General features: G+C 38.7%; 2 protein-coding genes across 11 annotated transcripts in view; one reads left to right on the forward strand and one right to left on the reverse strand.

The window, feature by feature from the left end:
* The window catches only part of COMMD1 (copper metabolism domain containing 1), a 960,866-nt gene that overhangs the window by 772,804 nt on the left and 165,091 nt on the right, over nucleotides 1-22,971 (reverse strand). The window lies entirely within an intron of this gene.
* USP34 (ubiquitin specific peptidase 34) overlaps nucleotides 1-22,971 on the forward strand; it is a 287,921-nt gene that overhangs the window by 88,217 nt on the left and 176,733 nt on the right. For 5 of the 6 annotated variants that reach the window (XM_050753419.1, XM_050753418.1, XM_050753421.1 and 2 more), the window contains 5 exons: nucleotides 514-581; nucleotides 3,219-3,411; nucleotides 5,142-5,203; nucleotides 13,412-13,493; nucleotides 13,578-13,670. In XM_050753419.1, coding sequence (XP_050609376.1) covers nucleotides 514-581; nucleotides 3,219-3,411; nucleotides 5,142-5,203; nucleotides 13,412-13,493; nucleotides 13,578-13,670 — 498 coding nt within the window. The remainder of the gene's footprint in view (nucleotides 1-513; nucleotides 582-3,218; nucleotides 3,412-5,141; nucleotides 5,204-13,411; nucleotides 13,494-13,577; nucleotides 13,671-22,971) is intronic. The other variant, XM_050753424.1, reaches the window with a different exon arrangement.

Here is a 22,971-nt window from a genome sequence, read left to right on the forward strand (position 1 = left end):
TTTATGTAAAATAAGATACAGGTAAAATTTCCTGATACATGTGTAATTCTGTTTTGTACTATACTCTTTTCATAATTGATAATATATGTAATTTTGGAGGCATCAAAATATTAAATGATCCTGGTTTTTGTTCTGTTTTGTTATTTGAGACGGAGTCTTGCTCCGTTGCCCAGGCTGGAGTGCAGTGGTGCAATCTAGGCTCACCACATCCTCTTCCCCACCAGGGTTCAAGCGATTCCCTTGCCTCAGCCTCTCAGCTAGCTGGGACTACAGGTGTGCGCCACCATGCCCAGCTAATTTTTGTGTTTTTAGTAGAGACGGGATTTTACTGTGTTGGCCAGACTAGTCTCAAACTCCTGACTTCGTGATCTGCCCGCCTCAGCCTCCCAAAGTGCTGGGATTACAGGCGTGAGCCACTGCGCCTGGCCAGTGCTCTTGTTTTTCATTAGTGAAAGACATATGTATTTCACATATTTGTTAGGCATTAATGTTGTTTTTATGTTTCTTATATAGATTAGAATATGGCTACATATTCCTGCTGTCATGCAGCACATTATACCTTTTAGGACCTATGTTATTAGGTAAGTTTATAAAGTCTCTTTCCCCTGATTATCAATGTAATATATTTAAACAGTTTATAATACAGAATTATATTGTTTGAAAGTCCCCTATAGTCATATCCTCTAGAGAAAATTTCAAGTAACAGTTTGGAATATAGTGTTTTTTATGCACATATATGGGTTTATATTTAATGTTTACTTTTTAGCAAATTATGTTGGACTTGTTTTTACATGAGTATGTAAAAAGAATTAAAGAAATTAATAATGGTTATTCCACTGTATTTAGTCAGTCAACAAATACACAGTAAGTGTCTGTTACATTCTAGGCACTGAGGATATAGCAGAGAAGAAAACAAATTGCAAAAATCTCTGCTCTTGTGCAGTCTGTTTACAAAAGAAGTAGATGATAATACTACATCAGAAAGTGATAAGTATGATAAGATAAATAGCAAATGTGGATTGAGAGTTCTAGAGGGTGGGTTACAGTTTAAATATGGGGACAGGGAAGGTCTCATCGAACGGGAGGTGACATTTGAATTTTATAAGTCTCAACCTAAAAAGGAAGCCTAAGAAGATGGAGAAAGGGTTGTACTGATTAGAATTAAAGTATGAGCTGTCAGGATTCTGCATATTTTATTGATAACATTTATGGGAGTATTGTACTTTTTTTCTCATTTGCAAAGGTTTGAGTTTCTCCCTTTTTCACAGTACTACTCAACTTTTGGGAGACAATATCAGGCAAAGAATCAGATAGTGATGAATGCTATGAAAGTAAGTTAGTGTGATACAGAGGGAGTATGGGGCCTTTCTGAAAGGTGATATCTTAAGGACATGAGTCAGCTATTCAAGTGATTATCAGAAAGATGTATTGTAGAAGGAACATGTGAGTATAGGCTTTGAAGTTAGCATAACTTCAAAGTTATGAAGAAGAAACTAGAAGCAGATTGGTGTGGAGAATAATGTGTAAGGGGATATAATTATGAGGGTGGAGGGATAAGCAGGGGCAGGTGATTCAGGACCTTGTAGGCCACTGTAAGGAGTATGGATTTAATTTTTTCAATGGGAATCTATTGAAGGGTTTTTAGCAGATGTTTCAGGATTTTTTAAAAGTTTTCTTTGGCTTTTTAGTGGATCATAAATATAGGGTGGCTGGAATAGAAGCTAGAGGGAGACCAATTGAAAGGTTTATGTATTAGTCCTGGAAGGAAAATGATGATTACTTGTAGTAGGATTGTTGTTGATGATTTTGAACACTGGATGAATGTAAGTGGAAATAAAATCAATAAGACTGGTCATTATAGGGTATAAAGAAAAGGGTAGTATTCTACATGTGGATGACATTCAGCACCCCCCTCCTCAATTTTTTATTTGTAGTGTGGATATCATTACTGAGATGTGAAAATCTAGGAGAACTTAAATGTCCCACAGGCCCCTCAAAGTCTTCTTGTCTTTAAGTGGCACTGGCAAATTGGGAATATGAACTTGTAGTTCAGAATAGTTTCATTAATTTAAGAGTTGTGAGTGTAAAGATGGTATTTAAAAACCACAGGAGTCACCTGAGGAGAGCATACAGGGAAAGAATAGAAGTGAGTCTAAGATAGAACTCTGTATCAGTTGGTTTTGCTGTGTAAGGAAACATCTCTCAAAATTTAGTGGCTTAAAACAATAGCCACCCAGGCATGGTGGCTCATGCCTGTAATCCCAGCCTTTTGGGAGGCCGAGGCAGGAGGATCACCTGAGCCCAGGAGTTCGAGACCAGCCTGGGCAACATAGCGAGACTCCATCTCTGCGCAGGGGAAAAAAATTAACTGGTGGTGGTGGTGGCACGCTCCTATAGTCCCAGCTACCAGAGAGGCTGAGGTAGGAGGATCACTGGAGCCCAGGAGGTCGAGGCTGCAGTGAGCTCTGATTGAGCAGTTGTACTCCAGCGTGAGTGACAAAGCAAGACTTTGTTTCATAAAAAAAGAAAATATAAAACAACAGCCATTTATTATTTCTCACAGTTCTCTGGTTAGCTGGGCAGTTTTGTCGATCTGTATTGACTTGGCTGAAACTGGATGGTCTAGGTTAGCCTTGTTCCCACATTGTGTGATTGCCATGCTGATTGGTCTTGTGGGGTGAGGGGGAATCTCATATATGTCTTGCAGTTGGCTTCATGTTAGTTGGAGCATCAGATACTTCTCTTTCATCCAGCAGGCTAACCTTGGTCCCTTGTTTTGGTGGTGATTAGAGTTCCCAGCAAGAGAAGGCAAGCTCAAAGGCTTTTCTAGCTTCCCCTTATGTCATGTCTATTAATATTTCACTGGCTAAAGCAGGTCATATGGCAAGGCCCAGATTTAAGGGTGTAGAAACAGATTACACCTTTTGATGAGAGGAATAGCTAAGTCACATTGCAAAGTCTTGTACATATAATGATGGGAGGAATTTGTGGCCATTTTGTAATCCATTACAGGCCTTCAGGAACACTAATGTTGAAAGGTTGGACAGCACAGATGGAATCTGCCAAAGAGATTAGGCAGGGCCTGAGAGGAAAACCAGAGGTTTGTGGGTTTTGGACACAAAAAAACGTTAATGCTTACAATGTACATTTTAAGTTATTGAGTGGTCTTTTAAAATGCTTTGAGTTTTTATGTATTTTCTATTTCTGAATCATTTCAGGTATTTATGCAAGCTCTCTGATCAGGAGTTACGACAGAGTGCAGCTCGTAACATGGCTGACTTAATGTGGAGCACAGTGAAAGAACCATTGGATACAACATTATGCTTTGATAAAGAAAGCCTAGATCTTGCATTTAAGTACTTTATGTCACCTACTTTGACTATGAGGTTGGCTGGATTGAGTCAGATAACAGTAAGCTGTGTTTGCTTTATTTTTGGTCATTGTTTATTTGCTTTCTGGTCTATCATAATACTACTACCCACTATTTATGGAGCCCTTCATACTAGGCATTGTGCTAAGTATTTTACATGGATTACTTTGTATGGCCTTCACAAATAATTTCTGTGTTTCTCTTATTTTAAAGATGAAGAAGTCTGAAACTTAGATTTATATGGATTTATACTGTGGGTCCATTTGATTTCCGGGTCCAACTCTTTCATCATTTTGTTTTTGTCTTTTTAAACTATTCAGGTTTTTATGTTTATAGATGTTTTGTGAAAGAGGAATAATTGGAGAGCTTTATAAGCAGTTAATTAATTTTCCAGGCAGAAACCATAGATTATTGGGCCGTAGGCCAAATTTTACTAAATGTTTGTTTTGAATAGTCTTAAATACTGTTTTTAAGTAGGACAAAATAACATAAAAATCTATTCTTGGCTTCTCTTGGTGAGGGGGTTGGAAGAAGGCCTGGTATCCTTGGGTCTGTATTCTTGCATAACGACAGTCTGTTAGAACTAAGTAATTAACTTTATCCTTCAGAATGAACATGCTTTCTCCGGTTTGTTACAGTCCCCATTTGCTTTACTCCTTTACATTTCTGGGTTTTGTTTTTTTTTTCTTTCCTTGGAGGTGGAGTCCCATTCCAGTGGCATGATCTCGGCTCACTGCAACCTCCACCTCTCGGGTTTCAGTGATTCTCTTGCCTCAGCCTCATGAGTAGCTGGGACTACAGGTGTGAGCCACAACGCTTGGCTAATTTTTTGTATTTTTAGTAGAGATGGGGTTTCACTGTGTTGGCCAGGCTGGTCTGGAATTCCTGACCTCAGGTGATCCAACCGCCTCGTCCTCCCAAAGTGTTGTGATTATAGGCATGAGCCACCCCACCCGGCCACATTACTGTTTTTTTTGTTTGTTTGTTTGTGTTTTTGTTTTGTTTTGTTTTGGTAGTGTAGTCACACTGAAAATCTGAAGTAGCTAGCGTTTACTTGTGTACCGGGCTTCATAAGATACTTGTTGACATTGTCCCAGATAAATTAAATCTTGAGTGGATTTATCTAGGAAGCCTTTCCTGAAGGTTTGTCTGTAATGACATTACTTGCTCTCTTGCATTAGATTGTTGTGTTTTTTTACTTACTCAGCTTTGTTTTCTCTAGTGTGCTTAGTGTAATAAAGAATACTATTTGCGGAATGAATTTAATTTTTTTTTTCCCTTTTTTTGAGATGGACTCTTACTCTGTCGCCCAGGCTGGAGTGCAGCGGCGCAATCTTGGCTCAGTGCAACCTCTGCCTCCTGGGTTCAAGTGATTCTTGTGCCTCAGCCTCCTGAGTAGCTGGTATTATAGGCGCGTGCCACCATACCCAGCTAATTTTGTATTTTTAATAGAAATGGAGATTTACTATGTTGGCAAGGCTGGTCTCGGAACTCCTGACCTCAGGTGATCCACCTGCCTCGGCCTCCTAAAGTGCTGGGATTACAGGTGTGAGCCCCTGCACCTGGCCCTTACTTAGTATTTTAATATAACAGAAGTAGTTTTACTAATTGAGAAGCGTATGTCTCTGATTATGTCTTAGATTTTGTAATGTTAATCTAGTTATCGTGATCTACATATGTCAATCAGTTTACCATGTTTCTTAGTACTTGCTGACATATGCAAGAATAATTTTGGAAATAAAAACCCTTAATTTCTTTTCTTTAATCATAGAATCAACTCCATACCTTCAATGATGTGTGCAATAATGAATCATTAGTATCAGACACAGAAACGTAAGTAGGAGCATTAATTTATATATAAGTATACCATTTTAATGTACAGTTGTTTATATGGTAAATTCTAATTTTAGATTTAAAATTTTTACTAGAAATTCTTTGCCCCGTGACAACTTGTGCAGTCTTCATCAAGCTTTCAGAACATTATGCTGTCTGTAACGTAACTTCCTCTCCCTCTTTTTTTTGAGACAGGGTCTTGCTCTGTTGCCCAGGGTGGAGTACAGTGGTGGGACCATGGCTCACTACGGCCTCAACTTCCCAGGGTCAGGCGATCCTCCCACCTTAGCCTCCTGGGTAGCTGGGACTACAGGCACATGCCAGCATGCCTGGCTAATTTTTGTAGAGTCAGAGTTTTGCCATGTTGCTCAATCTGGTCTTGCAGACTCAAGCCATCCACTTGCCTCAGCCTCCCAAAGTGCTCAGTCTGGTCTTGTAGACTCAAGCCATTCACTTGCCTCAGCCTCCCAAAGTGTTGGGATTACAGGTGTGAGCCACTGCGTCTGGCCACATTTCTCTCTTTTAAAAGCATATACCAACATATAGTACTATTTATCACGGTATGAAAGCATACTGTTTATACTAGAGAATTTAATCTTGAAGAATATGGTACTGATAGTTTTCAGAAAGTACACTGTCTTAGTCCAGGCTGCTGCAACAAAGTACCACAGATTGGATGACTTATAAACAACAGAAATTTATTTCCCATAGTTCTGGAGGCTGGAAGTCCAAGATCAGGTTGTTGCCAGCATCATCAAGTTCTGGTGGGGCCTTCTTCTGGACTGTAGACTGCCATTTTCTTTTTTTATTTTTGCATGGTGGAAAGAAGCAGAGAGGTCTCTGGAGTCCCTTTTATTAGGCCACTAATCTCATTCATGAAGGTTCCACCCTCATGACCTAATTATCTCCCAAAGGCCCCATTTCCAATAACATCACATTGGGAGTTAAAAAAGTAGTTTTTATAGCTTAGACTTCTTGGGTTCTGAGAAATATATATATTCCATTTAATTGTTCATCTAGTAGAGAAATCAGTTTTTAAAATCTAAACAGTAGGGTAGAATATCTTCTGGAACAGAGTTGTATTGCTTTGTTAGAAAATTCGTAATTATACGTGTGAGTCATTCTTTAGTGTAACTTGATCTTACTACTGCTCTAAGGTGCTAATCTCAGTTGAACTTAGGTCTTGAATTTGGAAACCAGAGACTGTCTCTTGACTCTTTTTTCCCTTTAGACTAAAGAGTTCTTATTCTCCCAGTTGTTCTTTATATGGTATGGTTTTTGAATTTATCACTATATGAGTCATTCATCTCTGGCAATATTCTTTGTCAGTAGTCCCCTTAAAATGTGTTGCCTAGAATTTTTCATTGCTTTATACATTCTGGATCATATTAGAAGTGTTATTTCACACTGTCAAGACATTATGTAGACCATATCCAATGTATTTATAAAGCTACGGCTCTGCGCCAGGCACAGTGGCTCACACCTGTATCCCAGCACTTTGGGAGGCTGAGGTGGGCAGATCACTTGAGGCCAGGAGTTTCAAGACCAGCCTGGCCAACGTGGCGAAATTCCATCTCTACTATAAATAACAAAAATTAGGTGTGGTGGCGCATGCCTATGATTCCAGCTATTTGGGTAGCTGAGGCACAAGAATCATTTAAACCCGGAGACAGAGATTGCAGTGAGCCGACATAGTGCCATTTTCACTTCAACCTGGGTGACAGAGCAAGATTCTGTCTCGGAAAAAAACCAAAACAAACAAAAGAAACCTACAGCTCTGGATTTTCCTTTTCATCCTCTATGTCCCCTCACCCTTCTACCTCTGCAAGACCGCTTAAAGAGAACCTTATATAATTGCTAATGTGATACTCATACTCCTCTCATCCCCTGTGAAAAGGATTAAAAATTTGGAATGTTCACTGCAGTAATAACACATTCAGGCTAGGTGTTGTGTGAAAACAGTGAATAGGGGAATAAGAAGGAATTCCAGTAACAAATGCAAGGAATATACATCCTAAAGACATGTTTAAGAGAATAGAGAGGAGAGTAAAAGTATCGAGGACTGGTGGTAAAGAGTTCAAAATGGGAAGGGAGAGTGTGTATACAGTGTGAGAAAATTGGAGTAAAGAGAAAAAGTATGTGGTAAATACTGTGGCGGCTGTGAACTGGGTGTTTTTAAGCAGTTTTATTAACATATACATATAAAATTCACTTGTTTTATATATACAAGTCAGTGCAGTGAATTTTACAATAGTAAAGTTTTAGAGTTGCGCAACTGTCACCACAGTCCAATTCTAGAACATTTCCATCACTTAAAAAAGATGTCTTTTGCCCATTTGTAGCCAGTACCTACCTATTATTTCCAGCCTCACTAATCTACTTTCTATCTCTGTAGATTTACCCATTTTGGGATATTTCATCTAAAAAGAATCAAATGATAGTGATCTTTTTCATCTGGCTTCTTTTCACTTAGTATACTCTTGTTTGAGGTTCATTGAGATTGTAGTTTGTCTCTGTACTTTATTCCTTTTTATTGCTTAATAGTATTACACTGTATGGATATACCACACTTGATCAATTGCCAGTTGATGGATATTTGGTTTGTTTCTACATTTTTTTTTTTTTTTTTTGAGACCGGAGTCTCCCTCTGACCCCCAGGCTGGAGTGCAGTGGCACGATCTCGTCTTACTGCAAGCTCCGCCTCCCGGGTTCACGCCATTCTCCCGCCTCAGCCTCCAGAGTAGCCGGGACTACAGGCGCCGGCCACCACGCCCGGCTAATTTGTTTTTGTATTTTTTGTAGAGACAGGGGTTTCACCGTGTTAGCCAGGATGGTCTCGATCTCCTGACCTCGTGATCCGCCTGCCTTGGCCTCCCAAAGTGCTGGGATTACAGGTGTGAGCCACCGCGCCCGGCTACATTTTTTGTTTGTTTGTTTGAGAGGGTCTCGCTCTGACCCCCAGGCTGGAGTGCAGTGGCAGCGATCTCAGCTCACTGCAAGCTCTACTTGCCGGGTTCATGCCATTCTTCCGCCTTAGCCTCCCGAGTAGCCGGGACTACAGGCGCCCGCCACCACACCTGGCTAATCTTTCGTAGTTTTAGTAGAGATGGGGTTTGACGGTGTTAGCCAGGATGAACTCGATCTCCTGACCTCGTGATCCGCCCGCTTGGCCTCCCAAAGTACTGGAATTACAGGCGTGAGCCACCGCGCCCAGCGTGTTTCTACTTTTTGATTAGTATAAATAATGCCATTATAAACATTTATGTAAAGTCCTTTTGTGATCGTATGTTTTCATTTTTTGTAGTAGATACTTACTTTTTGTAGTAGATACTTACCTTTAACTTTTATAGGAGCTATCAAACTGTTTTCCAGTATACCTGCATTATTTTACATGCCCACTAGCATTGTAGGAGGTTTCCAGTTTCTCCGCATTCTTGCCAGCAGTTATTATTATCTAGATTTATTATTGCCATTTGGGGATATAAAGTAGCATTTCATCATGGTTTTAATTTGCATTTCCCTAATTGTTGACATAGAACATCTTTTTATGTGATTATTTACCATAATGTTTCTTCGTTCACAACATTGCCCAGTTTTTAATTGGATTCTTGGTTTTGTTTTATGGCTTAATGTGGTCTGTACTACAGACTGTTCGGTGTGTGCTTAAGAAGACTGTACATTCTGCTGTTGTCGAATGGGGTGTTCTATAGATGTCTGTTAGGTCAAATTGGTTTGTAGCATTGTTGTCTGTCTCCTATATTCTTGTTGCATTTTCTGCCTCATTCTCTCTATTATTGAAAGTAGGAGATCGAGTGCAGTGGCTCATGCCTGTAATCCCAGCACTTTGGGAGGCCAAGACTGGTGGATCACCTGAAGTCGGGAGTTCAAGACTAGCCTGGGCAACATGGCGAAACCCCGTCTCTACTAAAAATACAAAAATTAGCTGGGCCTGGTGGTGTGGTGGTGCGCGCCTGTAGTCTGTAGCTACTTGGGAGGCTGAGGCAGGAGAATCACTTGAACCTGAGAGGTGGAGGTTGCAGTGAGCCGAGGTCACACCACTGTACTCCGGCCTGGGCAACAGAGCAAGAGTCTGTCCAAAAAAAAAGAAAAAAAAAAAAAGGATACTGAAGTCTCCAAATACATTTGATCCTGAGTGTTTGCAGATTTAGTCGTCTCTGTATGAGCTCTGAAGCAAGATGACAGAGTGCCACCTTGTTTGACTTTAGTTAGGAATGTGCATGTTGGAAAATTCTAATCTTTCACTGCTATGTGTATGTCTGTGAGTGCCTATGAAAATGCCACAAATACTGATTTTAGAGATACAAATAAATTGCAGCAAATGGATGAATTCACAAATATAGAAACCATGGAAGAGAAGAAAAAATATTTTTCTTTCTTCACAAATATGGAATATGGAGATGGAGGTGCTGAGGGGCAGTGTGGTGGAGTATAAGAAGTCCTGGCGCCACTTGGATGGGGTTTGAATCCCAACCCTAGCACTTGTTTAGACATAGGAGATGGCCTCAGGCAAGGCATCTAAACGCTTCTGAACCTCATTTTCTCTCTCTTTTTTTTTTTTTTTTTTTTTTTTCCTGAGATGGAGTCTTGCTCTGTTTGTTGCCCAGGCTGGAGTGCAACGGCACGATCTCAGCTCACTGCAACCTCTGCCTCCTGACTTCAAGCTATTGTGCTGCCTCAGTCTCCTGAGTAACTGGGATTACAGGCACCTGCCACCACACCCGGCTAATTTTTGTATTTTTGGTTAGAGACAGGGTTTCGCCGTGTTGGTCAGGCTGGTCTTAAGCTCCTGGCCTCGAGCAGTCCACCTGCCTTGGCCTCCCAAAGTGCTGAGATTACAGGTGTGAGCCGGCCACGCTGTTTTCTCTTTTATAAAATAGAGAAAATAGAATCAACCAGTATGAGAGGTTTTTCACATTAAAAATCTGTGTATGATATCTATATTATGTACATATTTCCTGTAGGACCAAGGGTTCAGCATTAGGTAATTCAGTGTTTGCAGTGACTCTGTAGAATATAACTAATGCGAGTATCAAGAATTAGCTGTATTGCTGAATTGTCTGTTTCTCCTTTTAATTCTGTCATCAGTTTTTGCTTCATGTATTTCAGGAATTCTTTTGTTAGGTCCATATGTATTCCTGATAACTTGATCCTTTTTTTCATTTTAAATGTCCTTCTTTGTCTCTTTCAGACATTTTTTTGGCTTAGTCTATTTTATTTGATATTGGTGTAACCCCTGAACCTTTCTTAAGCTTATTTTTGGCATGATTTATTTTTTTCCATTCTTTTATTTTCAGTCTGCTTGTTTTGAACCTAAAGTATGTCTTAGGGGTAGCATATGGTTGGATCTTTAAAAAAAATATATAATCGCATAATCTCTGTCTTGATGACAGTTCTTAATTCCCTAATAATTTTGTATAGCTTGTTTTACATCTGTCATTTTGCTGTTGGTTTTCTGTGTATCTCATATCTTGTTTCTCTGTTTCTCCTTCACTGTCTATTTTTATAGTGTATACGTAGATTCTAGTGTGCCATTTTAATTCCATTGATTTAAAAAATACCTCAATTTTCTTAGTGTTTTTATGGGTTAAATATGCATTTAATTTCTTGACATACTGATTTAACTCTAATAAAATAAGATAAAAAACTGCTCCTATGTAGCTCTGTTACTGTTTGGGATAAGAAGTTAGCTATTAATCTTATTCTGGTTCCCTTGTATATGCTTAGTTGTTTTTCTCTCACTGCTTTGAATCATTTGACTACAGTATGTATAGATGTGGATTTCTTTGTGTTTATCCTCCTGGGGTTTGTTCTACTTCTTGCTTGGATGTGTAGATGAATGTGTTTCATCAACTTTGGGAAGTTTGAGGTATTCAGATACTTTTTCTGGCACCTCTTCCCACTTTCTTTGACCCCCATTGCATGTATGTTTTCAGACCTCCGAATAGTGGTTGTTAATGATACTGTCCAATTTTATAGTTGCATCGTTATTATGAAAGTCCCTGGTCTCCCATTTAAATTTTTGAGACAGTGTCTTGCTCTGTTGCCCAAGCTGGGGTGTAGCAGCACAATTACGCCTTACTACAGCTCTGACCTGGGCTCAAATGATCTTCCCACCTCAACTCCTTAGTAGCTGAGACCACAGGCATGAGCCACCATGCCTGGCTGATTTTATTTTATTTTTTGTAGAAACAGGCTTTTATTATGTTACCCAGCCTGGCCTGGAACTCCTAGGCTCAAGCAGTCCGCCCCCGCCCCGACCTCAATCTCCCAAAGTGCTAGGATTACAGGTGTGAACCACAGCACCAGCCTGGGTCTTCTAGTGTTCTTTAATAGACTTACTTAATAGTGGGATTTTTTTTTAAATTAATTTTGTTTCTTGAACTATTATGTAAATCAGAGAGTTGAATCTTATGGATCATAACTTCAGTAGGGCTACTCAGAAATAGGTAAAATGTACCTAGTTTTATTTTTAATGTTTTACCCTTTGAGGCCCGTGTGTCTAATTCCTAGTGGTTTTTTTTTAAATAAATAAAAATTGTTAGCATAAAATTCTGTTATAGAATGTAAATTCTTTGTTGGCTATGTAATAAGAAAGTAAATTACTTAATCCTTCTAGTTTATCTGTATATAATATAGCTGAAAAAATTGGGGACCTTTTATTGTACAATTTATTTTGAAGCTTATTTTCTTCCACCCATTTTATAATGTAGTCATATGGTACTTAATGACAGAGATACTTTCTGAGAAATGCATCATGAGGTGATTTCGTTGTGCAAAGTTATACAAACCTAGGTGGTATAACCTGTTGCTCCTAGGCTTCAAGCCTGTACAGCATGTTACTGTCCTTAATTCTGTGGGCATTTGTAATGCTCTGTAAGTATTTGTGTACCTAAACATATCTAACTGTAGAAAAAATAATGTAAAAAATCCGCAAAAAAGATAAAATAGGGTATTGCCTGTATAGGACGCTTACCAAGAATGGAGTTTGCAGGACTGGAAGTTGCTCTGGGTGAGTTGGTGAGTGAGCGCTGAGCGGATGTGAAGGCCTAGGATGTGACTTTACGCTACTGTAGACTTTGTAAGCACTGTACACTTAGGCTACACAAATTATTTAAAAGTTTTTTTCTTCACTATTAAATTAACCTTAGCTTACTCTTTTTATTTAATTTTATAAACTTAAAAAAATTTTTAACGTTTTGACTCTTATAATAACATTTAAAATACAAACACGTTATATGGCTATACGGAAGTGTTTTTTCTTTATATCCTTATTTATATTCTAAGAAGAAAAAAAGAAGCTATATTCTTTTTTTTTGTTTTACTTTTTAATAATACACATGGAGCTGTCATCTCCCGTGCTGACAATGCCTTTCTTTTTTTAAAAACTAGAAAGAGTATCCTTTAAAGATAAAACGTATAGTAAATACATAAACTGGCAACAGTCATTTATTAAGTTTTATATACTGTATGTACATGCTGTACTTTTGTATTACTGGCAGTGCAGTAGATTTGTTTACATCAGCATCACCACAAACGTGTGAGTAATGCATTGCTCTATGACATGGTGGCCACAGTGACATTAGGTGATAGGAATTGTTCACCTCAGTTTTAATCTTATGGGACCACTGTTGTATATTTGGTCCATCCTTTGGTCTGTCATTGACCAAATCATTATTATGCAGTACATGACTGTCGGTTACTTTACTTTTCATCTATTAGTAGAATCTTCAATAGTATCAGCAAGGAGACTTACAGTTTGGCTTGGGGGTAATTCTTTTGTTGTTCATCCTTTTGGTAATCTGCTTTCCTGATATTATGTCATTATAAAGGGCATACTGGGAAACCTTTCCTGAGTGCTTCAGTACATACTATGGAAATTAAAAAGTGGGAAGGCAAAGACCTCGAGTAGGATAATACATCACTAATTCAGTGTTACACCTGTGTACCTGGTGTTACTCGTTAGTGTTTCAGTTATTTGTTGCTTGTTTATAAACTCAAGGAATTCGAATTTATAAATTCAGTATCATACTTCATTCTGGTTATGCTTTGTAGTATTCTGTAAAACTGATTGTATCTAATTCTTTGTAATTCCTATGGGAACAAATTTAGGTTTTCAATTGAGTCGACCTTTTAGACATGATTAAAGATGACAATATTTTTTTAATGTACTATTTTTTATTACTTTAGGTCCATTGCAAAAGAACTTGCAGACTGGCTTATTAGCAACAATGTGGTGGAGCATATATTTGGACCAAATTTACACATTGAGGTTTGTGGATAATTACATGACTTCTGTTTTCTGTTGATAGAGAAGAATATTTTAAAAAATTGATATGAAGTTTTTCTTTTCCAGATTATCAAACAATGCCAAGTGATTTTGAATTTTTTGGCAGCAGAAGGGCGACTAAGTACTCAACATATTGACTGCATTTGGGCTGCAGCACAGGTAATACTAACAGCTCACGTTTATTGAGTGCTTTGCTTATCATATATTGTAAGTGCTTCTCTATGAGGTAAATTCTGTTACCCTGTTTTATAGCTAAGGAGACCAAGACATGGACAAGCTGGGAGTGAAATCTGGCTTCCGAGTCCGTGTCTTACTATGTTACTGGTAGAATGGAAGGAAATCAGAGTCAGTCAGTTGGAGCTTCTTCATGAAACCATCCTGGTTTAATAAAGAGACATTTTCCTGTTATTCTCATTTATACAGTCTACCCTTCTATCTTGAATTATTTTATTGATATGTTTCTTGTCTATTATACTTTTTTTTTATTTTTTAAAATAGGCATATGTCCACATGATTCAAAATTCCGAAAGTAAATATAAAAGATATATTACATGTTTTTCCTTTTTGCCCCGTCTCTCAGGTATATAGTTCTTATCCTCTCAGGTATATCAGAGTTTTTTTTTGTATAAATAGTGAACTATATACATTTTTATTTTTCTTTTACACAAATGTAGCATACCAACCAGACTTGGCTTTGGTTTTTTTTTTTTCTTTTTTTTCTTTGTTCTGGAGATTACTCATCAGTATATGAAGTGCTTTTCATCTTCTTGGAAGACTATATAGTGTTTAATTAAATGTATGCACCATAATTAATTTAACCAGTTCCCATTTATGGGCAGTATTTTTTCCCCAGCCCTTTTTTTTTTTTTTTTTTTTTTCTTTTTGAGATGGAGTCTTGCTTTGTCGCCCAGGCTGGAGTGCCATGGCGCAATCTTGGCTTACTGCAACCTCCGCCTCCCCAGTTCAAGTGATTCTCCTGCCTCAGCCTCCTGAGTAGCTGGGAAACTACAGGTATGTGCCACCATGCCCAGCTAATTTTTGTATTTTTAGTGGACATGGGGTTTCACCATGTTGGTCAGGCTGGTCTCAGGCTCCTGACCTCATGATCCACCCGCTTTGGCCTCCCAATGTGCTGGGATTACAGGCATGAGCCACCACTCCTGGCCCCCCGAGTCTTTTCTGTTACAAACAATGCTGTAATAAGTAACTTCTAACATGTTTATTTCATCCTTGTGTAAAACTTTTGTGTAGCTATGATAAATTCCTACTTACAAGTAGAATTAGAATTACTAGGTTAAAGTATACGTGTGGTTTGCTTGTGGTAGATACTGGTATTGCAGTTTCACTTTCCCCTTAATTTCATCAGCACATTAAATTTCATGATCTTTGCCAACCTGATGGGTGAGAAGTGATATCATTGGTATTTTAAATTTGTGTTTCTTTTATTATGAGTGAGTTTGCAAATCTTGTGTTTAAGAGCCATTTTGTTGCTTTTTCTGGAATTGTTCATATTTTTTTGCCATTTATCAATTGTTTTTTTATTTTTTAATTTGTAGGAGCTCTTTATGTGTCGCTGAAATTGATCTTTTGTTTGTGATTACAACTTATGACTGTATCCTGGTTTGATGCCTTTTGCTTTGCTTAAGGTGGCTTTTACTGTTCAGTTTCATATTTGTGGTTGTAGTTATTAATGGTCTGTGGATTTTGTATCTTGGTCTGAAATGCCTTCTCCATTGACAACATTATAAAAGAATTCTCCTTTAGTTTCTTCCTGTATATTTTCTATTGCAATTATATATCTTAATCTTTGATCCAGCTGGGATTTATGTTGGCTTAAAGTGTTGTGTACGTGTCCAACTTTCCTCCCTTTTTTGTTGTAGAATTTTTCCAATTCTATTTGTTTACCAACTCTTCTTTCTGACTTGAGATGCCAATTTTGTCTTGACTGGGTCATTTTTTGAACTTTCTAGACTGACCTATTTGTATGTATAATTATGATCTGTACCAGGGATTGGTAAATTTATAGTCTGTGGGCCAACTATGTGTTTTTGGAAATTTTTGCTACACAGACATGCCAATTCTTCTTCTTTTTTTTTTTTTTTTTTCCCTGAGATGGAGTCTTGCTGTGTCGCCCAGGCTGGAGTTCTGTGGCATGATCTTGGCTCACCGCAACGTCCGCCTCTCAGGTTCAAGGAATTCTCCTGCCTCAGCCTCCCAAGTAGCTGGGATTACAGGCATACACCACTGCCCAGCTAATTTTTGTATTTTTAGTAGAGACGAGGTTTCACCATGTTGGCCAGGATGGTCTCAATCTCTTAACCTCATAATCCTTCTGCCTTGGCCTCCCAAAGTACTGGCATTGCAGGCGTGAGCCAGTGCGCCTGGCCTGATGTGCCCGTTTTTTTACGTATTGTCCATGGTGGCTTCCACAGCACAATAGCAGAGTTTAGTAATCATAACAGAGACCCTGTCACCCATAATCCTAAAATATTTACTTTCTGGTCCTTTAAGAACATGTTCGTTGAGTTTATACTATTTTTTTTTCTTTATTTTTACTTGTATCTTTGTAATATTTTAAAATGCATGAGACGACTAGTCCCTCCTCATTATTGTCATAACTTTTCTGTCTTATTTATTTATTCATGTGAATTTTAGTATTGACGTAAAATGTTTTCATTGTGTTAATGATGATTAATTTGAGAACCTAAGTTCTGTCTTCCTGTCCAAAGTATGATACTCCTTTTCTTTTTTCTTTTGCATTATTCACAGTCTCAAAGTTATTTGTATATAGATTTTTATTTCGTGCTCTGCTTAATCTTAGGAATTTGTTTTTTTATTGCTATTATAAATTGATTTCTTCAACTATATTTAAATTTTTCCATTATGTTGTTATTTCTTTTATTTAGTGATGGAGATATAGAGTTATATATAATTAAAATATTTTTCATTACTAATGATTGTTTGCCTTGAGCCTTCACTGAATTCTTAGCTTTTTCGCGGTAGGTTTTCTTTTATTTTTTTATTTTTTTATTTTTTTAATTTTTTAAATTTTTTTTTTGAGACGGAGTCTTGCTCTGTCGCCCAGGCTGGAGTGCAGTGGCCGGATCTCAGCTCACTGCAAGCTCCGCCTCCCGGGTTCAGGCCATTCTCCTGCCTCAGCCTCCCGAGTAGCTGGGACTACAGGCGCCAGCCACCTTGCCCGGCTACTTTTTTTGTATTTTTTTTAGTAGAGACGGGGTTTCACCATGTTAGCCAGGATGGTCTTGATCTCCCGACCTCATGATCCGCCCGTCTCGGCCTCCCAAAGTGCTGGGATTACAGGCTTGAGCCACCGCGCCCGGCCCGCGGTAGGTTTTCAATGTATTTTCTTTGGCTTCCCGTGTCTAACATTGTGTGCTTGTTTGAGATGGAGTCTCCAGCTCTCACCTAGGCTGGAGCGCAGTGGTGTAATTAGCTCATTGCAGCCTTGAACTTCTGGGCTGAAGTGAACTTTTCAAGTAGCTGAAACTACAGACACGAGCCACCACCTGGCTAAATGTGTGTGTGTGTGTGTGTGTGTGTGTGTGTGCGCGTGCATTTCTAAACTTATTTTATTATTGCTTTGTAAGACATTGTTGCATACTGCTAGTTTGTGAAGTTATAACTATACTTGAGTTATAGTCTGGCCACTGCAATGGCTGTTTCTATATTAAGTTTCATAATTTGAATCTTATTCCTTCTTGCCCTTTCAGGAACTGTTACTAGGAGGGATTATTTCTTCCTCTATTACATATTCATATCTCTTGTCTGTACTGGATTTTTTATGTTGTGGGTCTCTTCATATGCCTTTGCTGTTTGTTCTGTTGCCAAGGCTAGAGTACGGTGGTGCAGTCTTGACTTGCTGCAGCTTCTGCCTCCTGAGCTGAAATTACTGTCCCACCTCAGCCTCCTGAGTAGCTGGGACTACAGATGCACACCACTGTGCCTGGCTAATTTTTGTGTTTTTTGCAGAGACGAGACTTCGCCTTGTTGCCCAGACTGGTCTCTAACTCCTGAGCTCAAGCGATTCTCCCACCTTGTGCTCCCAAAGTGCAGGGATTGTAGGTGTGAGCCACCACACCTGGCCACATTCATATTTCTACAAGACAACTAGATGTATGTTGTATATACTTTGGAGTTTCATAAAATACTTTTCTAATAGTGCTGTCTCTCAAATGGAACTCTTGTCTGGCAACTTCTCGGGGAATAGTATTGGAGGCGTAACTACTTGTACTTTTCTTGTTTGTCTCATCAAGCTTTCATTTCAGGTTGTAGGACTCTAAATGAGAGAATGTGCAGCAGTACCAGTATCTATATTTACTTGCAATTACTTTATATAGTTTCCTCCCCCAGGGAAGATCTCTGGTGGATGGGTTACCTATATGTTGGCTGCTCGTGTTTTTCTGACTGATGGATGGCTGACAGAATCATTCTTTATGGAGAACTTCATTTAAGTCCCGTCTCCATCTCTGTTTCTTCATTCTGTCCATCATATCTGTTACTCTGAGCCCAGAATCTTTCTCAGTTATATTGGGAAGATTGTCTCACCTACCTCCTCAATAACTTTCTTTTTTTTTTTTTTTTGAGATGGAGTCTCGCTCTGCCGCCCAGGCTGGAGTGCAGTGGCCGGATCTCAGCTCACTGCAGGCTCCGCCTCCCGGGTTCACGCAATTCTCCTGCCTCAGCCTCCCCAGTAGCTGGGACTACAGGCGCCCGCCACCTCGCCCGGCTAGTTTTTTTTGTATTTTTTAGTAGAGACGGGGTTTCACCGTGTCAGCCAGGATGGTCTCGATCTCCTGACCTCGTGATCCGCCCGCCTCGGCCCTCAATAACTTTCTTACAGCTTACTCTGAGCTACAACTTTCTTTACCTATTACATTTTAAAAAGGTATTCTCATGCTGGGGATGGTGGCTCACGCCTGCAATCCCAGCACTTTAGGAGGCCAACATGGGCAGATCATGAGGTCAGCAGTTCAAGACCAGCCTGACCAACATGATGAAACCCCATCTCTACTAAAACTACAAAAATTAGCCAGGCATGGAGATGCATGCCTGTAATCCCAGCTACTCAGGAGACTGAGGCAGGAGAATTGCTTGAACCCGGGAGGCAGAGGTTACAGTGAGCCAAGATCACGCCATCATACCCCAGCCTGGGCAACAAAGTGAGACTGTGTCTCAAGCAGACAAACAAATAAATAAATAAAAAGATATTCCCAGTCATTTTAATCTTTCAGAAATTTGTAAGTTTCGTGTCTGATGGGAACTTTAATTTTCTTTGAGCCTCCCGAGCTCAAACAATACTTGTACCTCAGCCTCCCGAGTAACTGGGATTACAGATGTGCACCACCACATCAGCTAATTTTTGTGTTTTTAATAGAGACAGGGTTTCATCATGTCAACCAGGCTGTTCTCAAACTCCTGACCTCAAGTGATCTACCTGCCTCCACCTCCCTAAGTGCTGGGATAATAGGCATGAGCCACCGCACCTGGCCTTGGTCGAAGGCTTTTAATATATATGTTCTTTTTCTTGTATTTTCCTTTTATTTTATATTGTGGTAAAATATGCATAACATAAAATTTACCATTTTCACCATTTGTAAGTGTACAAGTCAGTGGGATTAAAAATATTCATAATGTTATGTAACTATCACCACTTTCTGTATGCAAAAACATTTTCATCACCAGTAACAAGTTGGTACCTATAAAACAACAACTCTTAATTTCCTTCCTTTCAGCCCCTGGTTTCTTCTATTTTACATTGGTTTTTTGGAGACAGCGTCTTGCTGTATCACTCGTGCTGGATGCAGCAGCGCAATTACAGCTCACTGCTGCAGCCTCAAAACTCTTGGGCTCAAGTGACCCTCCAGCCTCAGGCTCCAGAGTAGCTGGGACTAAAGCATGCCTACCTAATTTTTGTATTTTATGTAGAGATGGGGTCTTGTTGTATTGCTCAGGCTGATCTCCAGTGTTTGGGCTCAAGCCATTCACCTGCCTTGGTCTCCCAAAGTGCAGGGATTATAGGTGTGAGCCACCATGCTCAGCTGTTTTACATTCTGTTGTCTTCTGTCTCCATGAGTTTGCTTATTCTAGGTACCTCATATAAGTGGAATCAGAATATTTGTCTTCCTCTGTGTGGCTTACTTTACTAACATAATGTTTCCAAAGTCAGTCTATGTCATAGCATACATTACAACTTCATTCCTTTTATGACTAATATTCCACTATATGTATATACAGCATTTTATTCATCCATCAGTGGACATTTGGGTTGTTTCCACCTTTTGGATATTATGAGCAATGCTGCTGTGAACATGGGTTTACAAATATGTGTTCAGTTTCCTGCTTTCAGTTATTTTGTATATATAGTCATGCATTGTATAAGCATGTTTCAGTCAACAGAGCACATACATATACAACTGTGGTCCCATAAGATTATAATGGAGCTTATTATAATTCCTGTCACCTGGTGACATTGTGATAGCTGTCCTAGTATAGTGCAACAAATTACTTTTTCTGTGTTTACATACACAAAAACTTACCATTGAGTTACAGTTGCCTACAGTATTCAGTACAGTAACATGCTGTACAGGAGCAATAAACTGTAGCATGTAGCCTAAGTGTGTAGTAGACTTTACCATCTTTTGTGTAAGTATACTTTTATGTTCACAAGAGGGCATTTCTCAGAACGTATCCCTATCCTTAAGCCATACAGAACCGTATACCTAGGAGTAGCATGTCTGGATCACATGGTAATTCTGTGTTTAACTTTTTGAGAAGCCACCAAATTGTTTTGCACAGCAGCTGCACCATTTTACATTCTCACCAGTGACACCAGAGGGTTCTGGTTTCTCCACATCCTTGCCAATACTTGTTACTTCCCTTTTGAAAAAAAAATTCAGATATCCTAGTAGGTGTGAATTTGTATCTCATTGTGTTTTTTATTTGCATTTTCCTGATGATTGATCATATTGAACATGCTTTCCTGTGCTCGTTGGCTATTTGCATATTTGCTTTGGAAAAATGTCTGTTCATGACTTTTGCTCATTTTTGATTGGGTTTTGTTTGGTTTTCTTTTGAGTTTTACAAAAAATATTCTGGATATTAGTATTTTAAATCAGGTATATAATTTGCATATAATTTATCTGTCTGTTTTTCTTTTTAAATTGAGATATAGGCAAATATTGGAATACTATATAAATATAAAAATTATGTATTCAGGGTGTACAACTTGATGTTTTAATGTGCATAGTTGAAATAATCACTACAATGAAGCTAATTCACATGTATTACCTCACATAGTTACCATTTTCTTTCATGTATGCGATACAGTATTGTTAACTATAGTCACATTGCTGTATGTGAGATCTCCAGAATTTACTCATTTTGGAGAACTTAAATTTTATACCCTTTTACCGATGTCAACTTATTTCTCTGTCCTTCTGTATTCTGTGCTGCTTTGACTACTTTAAATTGATCATGTGACACTGTGCAGTATTTCTCTCTGTCTGCTTTATTTCACCTAGCATAGTGTTTTCTAGGGTCAGTCATGTTGTCAAAAATGGAAGGATTTCCTCCTCTTTAAAAGCTGAATAATATCCCTGTGTGTGTATGTATATGTACACCACATTTTGTTTTTTCATCTTTGGAAAGATAATTTAGTTTTTTTCCGTATCTTGGCTCTTGGGAATAATGCTGCAGTGAATGTGAGAGTGAAGATATCTCTGAGATAGTGATTTCATTTCCTTTGGATATATATCCAAAGTGGGATTGTGGATCATAACATAAGATAGTTCTTTTAATTTTTTGAGGAACATCCATATTGCTTTCAAAAATGACCGTACCAGTTTTCATTCCCACCAACAGTGTATAAGGATTCCCATTTCTCCACGTTCTTGCTAACATTTATCTTTTGTCCTTTTGATAATAGCTGTTACAACGTAGGTGTGAGATAATATCTCATGCTTTTGATTTGCGTTTCTCTCATGATTAGTAATATTGAGCAGCTTTTATACCTGTTGGCTATTTGTATGTCTTTTTTTGGAGAAATGTCTATTCTCTTTGCGCTACATAGGGTTATTTTTTTATTTTTTATTTTTATTTTTATTTTTTTGCTATTAAGTTGTATGAGTTTCTTAAATATTCTGAATATTAACCCCTAATCAAATACATGGTTTGTAAATATTTTCTTTCATTCTGTAGGTTGCCTTTTCACTCTGATTGTTTCCTTTGCTGTGCAGAAGCTTGTTGGTTTTGATAAAATCTCAATTGTATATTTTGGCTTATGTTGCCTATGCTAATAGTTCCTGTCAAAAAAATTATTTCCTAGACCATTGTCAAGAAGCTTTTTACCTATGTCACCTTCTAGTAGTTTTACAATTTCAGGTCTTAAATGTACTTTGAAGTTTTTAATTCATTTTGAGTTCATTTTTGTATGTGGTATAAGATAAGGATCCAATTTCATTCTGTATGTGGATATCAGGTTTTTCCATCACCTTTTGTTGAAGGGACTGTCCTTTCCCTATCACATGTTCTTGGCATCCTTCTGGAAGATCAGTTGATTGTAGATGCATGGATTTATTTCTGGGGTTTTTATTCGTTTTGTGGGTTCATATGTCTATTTTTATGCCAGTACCATATATAATATATATTTTTAATGTACAGGATCTTGCTCTGTTGTCCAGGTTGGAGTGCAGTGGTTCAGTCATAGCTCATTACAGGCTCAACTTCCTGCACTGAGGTGATCTTCCTGCCTCAGCTTCTCAAAATAGCTAGGACTTACAAGAGCATGCCACCATGCCCAGCTAATTTTTAATTTTTGTAAGTTGTTTTGTAGAGACTGGGTCTTGCTCTGTTGACCAGGCAGGTCTCAAACTTCTGGCCTCAAGCAATCCTCCTGCCTCAGCCTCCCAGAATGTTGAGATTACATGTGTGAGCCACTGCACCTGGCTCATATTGTTTTGATTACTGTAGTCATGTAGTGTATTTTGGAATTAAAAAGTGTGATACCTCCAGCTATATTCTTACTCAAGATTGTTTTTTGCTATTTGGGGCCTTTTGTGGTTCTGTATGAATTTCAGGATTGTTTTTTCTATTTTTGTAAGGGATGCCTTTGAGGCCGGGTGTGGTAGCGACCGCCTATTCATCCCAGCACTTTGCGCAGGCCAAGGAGGGTGGATAGCTTGAGCTCAGAAGTTCGCGTCTAGCCTGGGCAGCATGCTGAAACCCTGTCTCTACCAAAAATACTAAAAACTAGTTGGACATGGTGGTACGTCCCTGTAGTCCCAGCTACTCGGGAGGCTGAGGTGGAAGATTGCTTGGGCCCAGGACATTGAGGCTGCAATGAGCCAAGATGGTGCCACTGTACTCCAGCCTGGCTGACAAAGTGAGACCCTGTCTTGAAACAAAAGACTGCCATTGAGATTTTAATAGGGATTGTGTCGAC

This window comes from Macaca thibetana, chromosome 13, assembly GCF_024542745.1.
Source record: "Macaca thibetana thibetana isolate TM-01 chromosome 13, ASM2454274v1, whole genome shotgun sequence".
Taxonomy (NCBI): Eukaryota; Metazoa; Chordata; class Mammalia; order Primates; family Cercopithecidae; genus Macaca; species Macaca thibetana.